The sequence below is a fragment of the Beta vulgaris genome, chromosome 7, assembly GCF_026745355.1.
Source record: "Beta vulgaris subsp. vulgaris cultivar EL10 chromosome 7, EL10.2, whole genome shotgun sequence".
NCBI lineage: Eukaryota > Viridiplantae > Streptophyta > Magnoliopsida > Caryophyllales > Amaranthaceae > Beta > Beta vulgaris.
The window spans coordinates 34,370,334-34,380,389 of NC_079208.1; the positions used below are offsets into that span (position 1 = coordinate 34,370,334).

A 10,056-nucleotide genomic window follows, 5' to 3' on the forward strand; every position below is an offset into this window, starting at 1 on the left:
AAGTATCTTAAAACAACAAGTACTGAAAAATTCAAACGAAATATTGGTGAAATGATCAAACAACAAATCTTGTTCATTGTAGAACCTAAAGCCAAAATCCTTTATAATTTAGCCAAATTGTCAAAAAAACACCACTATCTACTTACTTTTACAACAATGCCCTAGTCATAAAAAAAAAACCCCCACAAAACTGTTAGCCTAATATGGCAGGGGTAAAATGGAAAAACAAAAATACAAGAGGACATTGGAAATAAACATAAGGGGTAGGGTAATAAGATTTGTGTTGTTGTTGGTCAGTGAGAGGGGTAAAATTGGAAAAACAAGTGACAAAAAATATTCTCTCACTAAGCATAAACAGAGCCATAGGACAAAGCCATCAAAAGCATAGCCGCTTGCTCAACTTCTCCTAATTTATCCCTTAAATTTTCACTTGTTTGTCTAATTCCTGAAGCCATAACTTTAATCTTCAATGGGATTCCAAGGCTTCCATTACTACTACTACCACTACTACTACTTTTGTTGTTCATCATCTTCTTTTTGTTGTTGTGTTTGTCTACTTTTCCTTTGTCTAATCCCAAAAGTGCCCTTCTCTTCTTGTGATATTTGATCCCACATGCATTACACAATGTCTGAAAAAACAAACACAACAAACAATTCAAATATCAGACCCACAATATAAAAATAAACAATATAGTGAAAAGACTAATATGGGTCTAACACTTGAATAATAGGGTGCATTAAAATTTAAAATTAGTTTACCTTAGGACCAGCAGGGCCTCCTCTCCACAAAGGAGTAGTAGTTGTTTGACAATCAGTACATCTCTTCAGTTCATTGCTACTACTTTGGGATTCCGAAACCGAACACTGCTGTAAACACACAAAATGAGACAAACAACTCAAAATTAGAACGACATATTTCACTGCATTTACTTCTTACTTCTACTACAAATTTTATTTTTTAAACAAGTGACATAGATACAAGTATACACTTACTTCTTCCTTTAGATCTAACATCATGATGATATGATTATAAAAGTTGTTATGAGACAAAAAGAGAAGATAAGAGATGAGAGGTTGAGGATGAGAATTGAGAAATGATCAAATACAAAAATGATCAAAAGAGGTCAAAAAATATAAAATAAAAATGAAAGAAGGGTTTGTTTGTGATCAAAGGAAATTGGCGGGATTTTGAGGAGTTGGGTGAGGAGGCGGCGGGGTAGCTAAGTGAAAATTGAAAGGGGAAAAAGATGAGGAGAGAGAAAGTAAGGGAAATAGCGGAATGAAGGAGGACAGAGAGTGGTATATAAAGTAGTGAGGGAGCACAGTTTATTTTGCTGTTGGTCGCCGAACCCTAGCATGCTCCCCTTTTTATTGTTCGTGTCAAATTACCAGATTACCCTTGTTTTGTTGATTTTTCATTTTTATTTTATTTTAAGGGGTTTTATTAATATTTTTGTGTTATAATGGTTGTGAGGGTTGGAAATTTGGAATTCTTAAAAAATACTACTATATAGTAGTGTCCGTGTAGGTGATTCTTGTCTGTTAATAGATTTTTAAAATGTTAAGACAAATAGTTTTATATGTATGTGTAGTAGTCTGTACTGATGGTGTTGGTGATATAATCACTAAATTATGGTCAAATGCAAGTTTGACTAGTGATGAATAGGGTTAGGTTTAAGGGATTTGCTGCAGCTTTGCATGATTAAGGTTTTTTTTAAGGCCAGAAAACGGCTACTTGTGAGTAAAGGTGTTTCCAATTTAAGTTTGTTTAATAACTTGTAATGCTCTGATCCTCAATCTCAATTAATACAAACCTTAATAATATATTCTCCTAATTTGATTCAAATTTTTAGCAACGTTTCCTCTGAAAATTGGACATTCCAAAAATGAGAAACAATTTAAACTTGTTTACAAACTCAATAAAATATAATATTCTCATTCTTAAGGGCCTGTTCTCCCCAGCTTATTTTCAGTTCAGCTCTCTTCAGTTCAGTTCAGTTCAGTTCAGCTCCAATCAGTTCAGTTCAGATCAGTTCAGTTCAGTTCAGTTCAACTCCATTCTTTTATAACCATTTTGTTAAATATTATTATTATGTTGGTATAATTTATTTTACTAATTACTCCTACGATTATTATTATTATTTAAATATATATCATTACTATTAAGTATTATTATTATTATTATTATTATTATTAATATTATTATTATTATTATTATTATTATTATTATTATTATTATTATATTATTATTATTATTATTATTATTATTGTTGTTGTTGTTGTTGCTGTTGTTGTTGTTGTTTCTATATATTATTTTGTTTATTATATCTTTACTCATTATTATTACTATTATTATTAGGAGGAATATGGTTTAGCTTAAAGCACAAATAAACCCACTTTTTTTAGCCCATAAACCAATCAAATCGCGTTAAGACGGTTTATGATGTAATTTTTGCGGTCCAACCCAATCATTATTTTTATTACTAAATATTTGTATATTATTAAATCTAATTATTAGTAAAATAGTAATAATAATTTACTTCTTATATATTATTGTTATTATATATCATCATCAAGTATTAATATATTATTACAAATAATATAAAATAATTATTATTAATTATCATTATTATCATTAATTATTATTATTATCAATTTATGATTATTAATATTATTTATTTATAACTATCATTTAAAATATCCAAAATACTATTATTATTATTATTATTATTATTCATTATTATTACTTATCATTATAATTATTATTTAATATTCATATTATTATTGTTTAAAATATTATTAATATATTTATTACATTAAGTTTATTTCAATTTAATTTAATTTAATTCAATTCAATTCAATTCAATTCAATTCAATTCAATTCAATTCAATTCAATTCAGTTCAGTTCAGTTCAGTTCAGTTCAGCCCTGATAAGTTCAGTTCAGTTCAGTTCAGATCAGTTCAGCTCTAATAAGTTCAGTTCAGCTGTTTTATGCCGAAGAGAACAGGCCCTAAGACCCAATTCATTGACGCTTTTGCGGAGAACAACGTTAAGAGGTAATCAAACTCAGAGCCTGTTCTCTTCGGCATAAAACAGCTGAACTGAACTGAATTGAACTGAACTGAATTGAACTGAACTGAACTGAATTGAACTGAACTGATCTGAACTGAACTGAACTGAAATGAATAGTGATATGTGAGAGTAAAAGTATTGTCAAGAGCTGAACTGAACTGAACTGAACTGGTCTGAACTGAACTGATCTGAACTGAACTGAATTGAACTGAACTGAATTAGATTGAACTGAACTGAACTGAATTGAACTGAACTGAACTGAAAATAAGCTGGGGAGAACAGGCCCTCAATGAAACTACTCAATATTACAAACCAATCTAAGAAATCTTGAAACCAAAACCTCAACAAGAATAATATAACCAATACATATTTGAAGCCAAGTACAATTTACATTTGAAGTTCTTCTAAGAATTTTGTCCTCGCCTTAAACATCATAAATCTAACAATAAACCTGCTCTAGTATTAACTACTCACCATTATGCAAAGTGTATCGGTCATCACAGGTTCAATCCCAAAAGGGAAAGAACAACAAACACAAATACAACACATGTCATCAAAAGTTGAGTACCAACACTCCACCTTAATAGCAAAAAACAAAGCATCGAAATATATATATTTCAAAGGATAAAAGTATAACTCAAATTATCATTATAAACTTATCACAAATTCCCTTATTTAAGTTTCTATGTCAATGTATATACATTCAAAGCAATAGAAACATCAAAATCTCCATACCTCAAGATAGGATCAATTATTCTCGAATTCCAGAACCCACATGTTTCAAATCTAGTATCAGAACCATGATTTAAGTAACATCAAATTATGAACTTATATCACATTTACAATTACAATAATAGAGGTATTATTAAATTCTAAATCAAGTTACTACATCTATATCATTATCTGATCAACTCTATACGTTTTTAGAAACAAACAACGATTATGTATTTTCATTCAATTGAGTATTCAACTTTTATAACCAAATATCAAATAAAGAGCTAATAAACTTCGATTGCGATCAACTTTAAAGATCATTCCATCAAACAATAGTAACCAAATAATTCAAAGGATAGTCAAATTGGATCTGGGTGTCCCAACCGACCCACTAATTAGTAAAAGATAGACCTGAGAGTCCCGACCGGTCTATCATATTATAAACCCGAGATCCCCAGCCGGTTTACCAATAATTTCAATGGCCAATAACCTATAGTTTGCACACCCCTCAATTCAAGCTTTTATGTGACCTAGGATCCCCGACCGGCCACGCTAGAGAAGAGGACGGTTTAGTATTTTCCTACATACGGCGAATATTAATCAATCAAATATCCCCCAATACGGGCAAAGATAATATAACAAAACATCTATAGTTGCAATAGTTAGTCCACGTAATCTTTCATTTTTTACGATTAATATCTTTAAGAAATCAAGAGCAAAAAATAATCGTTCTTTCACCATGATCAAACAACCAACAACCATCTTTTGTAACGATCAAATCAATCCATATTATCAATGATTTCGCAATCACATAAACTAATCAATCTATTCGATATCATTGTAGTTTGCATTATAATTTCACTTCAATTACTCTATACAAATCGATATCCACTTCAATAAGTCAATCAACAAAATGATTGAGATGATCTATCGTCATTGAATACAATTCAACTCAGAATAACTCTCGTAATAATCAACTAATGCGGCTTTCTTAAATATGAGACTCGTTAGAACATAATTACATATGGTATAGTTAGTGAAGGTACTTTAGAGTTCATATAATAGAGAGATTAACTCCAATACATCATCATAACATCATACTAAAATAAACTTTTATAACAAGCTTCAATTCTAACAATTAGTTTTGATAAAACATATTTAAAACTCTCATCCATTCATCATTTTAAATCTGAAAATTTAGCTATATCACCATACCAACTCAACAATCACCACCATAACAATTATAACCTTCACTTACAAGAGCAAAACCTAAATGACAGCCATAGGAACAGCACTCACAACACACTTACAATAGAACACTAAATTCGCAGGTTTTAGGCAGGTTGGTAAATATGTCACAACTAACTTCCTGAAACTACCCACAACTGAACGTTGGATTCATTAGATAGTAGACTTGTACAACTTCGATTTAAGTGGTTACAGAGCCATAACAAACAACATTTGACCTCTCTCTAAGCTACTGTCAAAGTGAGGTGTACTATCAGCCACCACTACAAGAAAAAGTCATTTTAGCGACAGATATTAGCGACCGACAAAGAAGGTAGTTGCTAAAATTAAATTTAGCAACCGCAGGAGACTAGTAGTGGCTAATTTGTGACTGACTACTGTGTAGTTGCTAAGTAGTTGTCATTTAGCGACTGTAACATATTTTTTCTACTATAGAGCAGTTGCTAGAATCTACAATAAAAAAGTCAAAAACAATAAAACTCCGAACAATAAAAATGCAAACGTATGGCAGAGGAAAGTAAAAAGATGGCACAAGATAGCGTAAAATTTGCTCAAGCAACTCAAGAAGCACATGAGAAAGAAATGGCTCTATGGATGAAGGAGAAAGAAATGTATGAAGCTAATATGACAAAGTTACAACATAAGATGTTGGAATTTGTAGTTCGAGTTTCACGTCAAGTGCTCCTCATGATCCCATTGATCCATCGGGAGGAGATGCTCCATGTGCCACCTAATTAAAGGTAATCTCTATGTTTTTTGTGGTCTTGAGAACCGTAGGTAAAAAAATTCTATGGGTTGTTTTTGTACACCCATTCATAATATTAATTGGGTTTTTTTTGTATTCCCTCCTATGGCTATCTAATTGAAAATAGTGGGTCTATGTTTATTGGGAATAGGTAACCATGGCTTTGGTATATTGGAAGTAATCGGAAGGTAGTAGCGATGATTTATTATGTTGGAAATAGCTTTGGTTTTTGTATATTGAAAATAGTCGGATATAGCTTTGAGTTTGTAAATTGGAAATGGTTGGAATACTTTGGTTATTGGAGAATTTATAATTGAAAATTGGTTGCACATTTGGTGACTAATTGTTATATGAGCAGATTCTTTGAGCACAGAATGTATATTAATATATTTGCATTAATGGAATGCATTATTAAATACAGTCCCAAAAACAATAATTACACTCGTTGATTTTAGCGACTACCAAGTTAATTGTTGAGAAGGTAAATCAGTTGCTAAAAATTGAGACTGGAAAAGTATAAACTTCAGTCGCTAATTTTTGCGACTACCTAGTTAGTTGCTAAAAAAGAAAACCGGTTGCTAAAAATTGAGACTGGAAAAGTAGTTGCAATAATTAAACTTCAGTCGCTAATTTTTGCGACTACCTAGTTAGTTGCTAAAAAAGAAAACTGGTTGCTAAAAATTGAGATTGAAAAAGTAGTTGCAATAATTCAACTTCCGTCGCTAATTTTAGCGACTACCTAAATGGTGGCTAAAAAACAAAATGGTAAGCTAAAAATAGAGACCGGAAAAGTAGTTGCAAAAAGTAACTTTCAGTCGCTACATTTAGCAACTGAGTTTCAATCGCTAAAATACAAACAGGGTCGCAAAACATAACGGTTTCTAAGTTGTCGCAATTCAGTTGCAAAATGACGAACAACCATATTGCAGTCGCCAAAACAAAATTGTGACTAGTGTTTTAGCGACCAATTTATTTCTGGCCTCCAGCGGTCGCTAAACTGTTTTAGCGACTGATTTTCCAGTTTCAGCGACTGATCTTGTCGGTCGCTAAATCGCCTTTTTCTTGTCGTGCACGAAAATTTCAGAATTTAATCTCTGAAAACTTATCAACACAACAATAATTCTACAACAACAACAATAGAAATCCGATAACAACAATCAACAACATCATCAACACTAATGAAAATAAAGCAATGCCAACAACTCCATTAAAGAACAACCCTCAACTTCCCAATTCAATTAAACCCTAAATAGAGAAGAACACAAGGAAGAAGTGTGGCACCTCATGATGGGCCAGAATTGAGCTGCAACCCCCCGTGACAGTGGCGGCTGCAGCACCACGAGGCTAAACAGCAGCCATGGAGGCAGCGGCGGCGCATGAACAACAGCGACAGAAGAGCAAAAGTAGCAAAAGTAGCGATGCAACCAATTCGCAACAACAACCAATCAACTAGAGGACAAATAGAAAGCATTAAATAGCGCCGCTAGCTTGCGACGGCGAGAAGCTCCGGTGAAGTTGGGAGAACTCGAACAAAGAGAGACAAAAGAAACGAAGGATGATGAGTCGGGTTTTTTTTTTTGGGTTTCATTTGATTTTGTAACATAAAACCGACAATATCCTTTTAGGTGGTTAAGAAGTTTAGGAGGAGTAATTATGGGTTTTCATTTTTAGGAAAATACACTTAGCAAAGACTTGACACTTGAGACCCAAAATAGATTTAACAACATCGCCATAAAAATAAAATAACATATATTATGAATACGACAGGGGGTGTTTATCATTTTTGCATTTCCCATTCTATGAGAATCCAAAATGTCTCTAATTACACAACTTACTAACTAAATTATTTAAATATTTGCCATTATGATATCCTAACAAATAACTATATCCAATTAAACTCCAAGCTACTCCAACTCGTTTTCAGAAATGTAATAGTATAATGAAGCTAGTAAAATATTTAACTTATAATTAAACGCGTCTAAGGTAATACTTGCTATGTATAAATAACATATCATATCAACACATCAATAGAAGATAATAATAAAAAATATTCAATGTATAATTTTGACTAATAATGATGATTAAAACACTTTCAAAAAATTTGGGTTGTTACACACTTCCACCCTTATTAAAAGTTTCGTTCTCCAAAATTAAAATCAAAAGAATTGAAGAACCAATAAGTAAAACGATTTAACAACAAAATTCATTTAAACAAATAAACAAGAGAGAGTTTCACTCTTATACGCCAAATCCATTTAAACAAACGAAAAAAAATCTCAAGCTGCCACGATATTAGATGTCGTGCCTCCATTCTACCATCATGTTTTGAATCTCTAATTCGACTTCACTCCCAAAATCGAAGAGCAAAGAAAACCAAAGGGGGTAAACTTGTTGGCATTGTTCCAATTTCCTTATTTGAAGTAAAACTCATTTCAAATAATTCTTTTTTCTTTTTAAAAAAACTGTTCAAATTATAAAAGTTCTCGAAAACTCATATTTCAATCCAATAAGTAGAAGTCACACACAACTACAACACACAAGATGAAATGTGACACAATTTGAGTTGTTACAATCATAGAAACATATGAGACATTACACCACACCACCCATAAAAGATAGTTATTCACGAACTTTTGAATCAAACAACTAGGAAATGAGGTCATAGCATATAGGCATAAGAGTTTGACATCTGAAAAACAGCCACAAAACTAGATCAAGATCAATATCTATATCCCGAAACGTAAGGAAAATAAAACAATCCCCAAAGTCTAAATGAAGAAATTTTAATTCAATAACACCCAAATTGATATTTTGTCTAAATTCTTTGTTGCTAATAACCCAAATTAGAAACGAAAGCCCAATAATCTCCATTCTAAAAATTACAGAATGCTCAATACGATATTTCACAAAATACTCAACTCGTATCTCAAATTTTCCAAAATACTCTTATCATCCATATGACTATCTCCCAAATCAATGCTAACTCTTACCTCTCAACTCGTATCTTACTTCTAGTAGCTCAAAATAAGTTCCGATCAATCCGAAGACTCTTTTACCCCCACTAGGTGGCTACACAACACACGGTCGCAAGGTTGCTCTGATACCATCTTGTAATGCCTCGATCCTCAACCTCGATTAATACAAACTTGAATAAAATAGTCTCCTAATTTGACTCGAAATTTTGGTAGCGTTTCCTCTAAAAATTGGACAACTCAAAAATGAAAAATAATATAAACTTGTTTACAAACTCAATAAAATATAATATTGTCATTCTTAAGACTCAATTCATCGACGCTTTCGCAGAGAAAAACCTTAAGAGGGGATCAAACGCAAAGAAACTACTCAATATTACAAACCAATCGAAGAAATCTTGAAACCAAAACCTCAACACGAATAATATAACCAATACATATTTAAACCCAAGTACAATTTACATTTGAAGCTCTTCGAATACAAAGTTCTTCTAAGAATTTTCGTCCTCACCTTAAACATCATGAATCCAACAATAAGCCTGCTCTAGTATTAACTGGTCATCATTATACAAAGTGTATGGGTCATCATAGGTTCAATCCCAAAAGGGAAAGAACAACCAACACAAATACAACACATGTCAACAAAAGCTGAGTACCAAAACTCCACCTTAGTAGCAAACAACAAAGCATCGAAATATATATTTTAAAGGATAAAAGTATAGCTCAAATTCGCATTATAATCTTATCACAAGTTTCCTTATTTAAGTTTCTATGTCAATTTATATCCATTAAAAACAATAGAACCATCAAAGTCTCCATACCTCAAGATAGGATAAGTTATTCTCAAATTTCAGAACCCACATGTTTCAAATCGAGTATCAGAACCATGATTTAAGTAACATCAAATATGTACTTATATCACATTTTCAATTGCAATAATAATAGAGGTACTATTAAATTCTAAATCAAGTTACTACATCTATGTCATTATCTCATCAACTCTATACGTTTTTCAAAATAAACAATGATTATGTATTTTCATTTAATTGAGTATTCAACTTTGATAACCAAATATCAAATAAAGAGCAAATAATCTTCAATTGCGATCAACTCTAAAGATCATTCCATTAAACAATAGTAACCAAATAATCTCAAAGGATAGTTAGAGTGGATCCGAGAGTCCTGACTGACCCACTAATTAGTAAAAGATAGACCCGGGAGTCCCGAGCGGTCTATTATAATGTAAACTCGGGAACCCCGACCGGTTTACCAATAATTTCAATGGCCAATAACCTATAATGTG

At 31.9% G+C, this 10,056-nt stretch overlaps 1 protein-coding gene across 2 annotated transcripts; it reads right to left on the reverse strand.

Annotated features, from left to right (window-relative positions):
* Positions 1–76: 76 nt before the first annotated feature.
* LOC104899185 (GATA transcription factor 15) lies at positions 77–1,341 on the reverse strand. 2 transcript variants are annotated; one of them, XM_010686324.3, is made up of 3 exons: positions 994–1,341; positions 760–864; positions 77–629 (listed from the first exon to the last, which is right to left on the reverse strand). In XM_010686324.3, exons 1-3 carry the CDS (start codon positions 1,015–1,017, stop codon positions 345–347), a joined length of 414 nt encoding a protein of 137 aa, XP_010684626.1. In that variant the 5' UTR covers positions 1,018–1,341; the 3' UTR covers positions 77–344. The 2 variants fall into 2 exon arrangements, with proteins under 2 accessions (XP_010684626.1, XP_010684625.1); XM_010686323.4 differs by having other exon boundaries at positions 760–867; positions 994–1,340.
* Between the last annotated feature and the right edge of the window lie 8,715 nt (positions 1,342–10,056).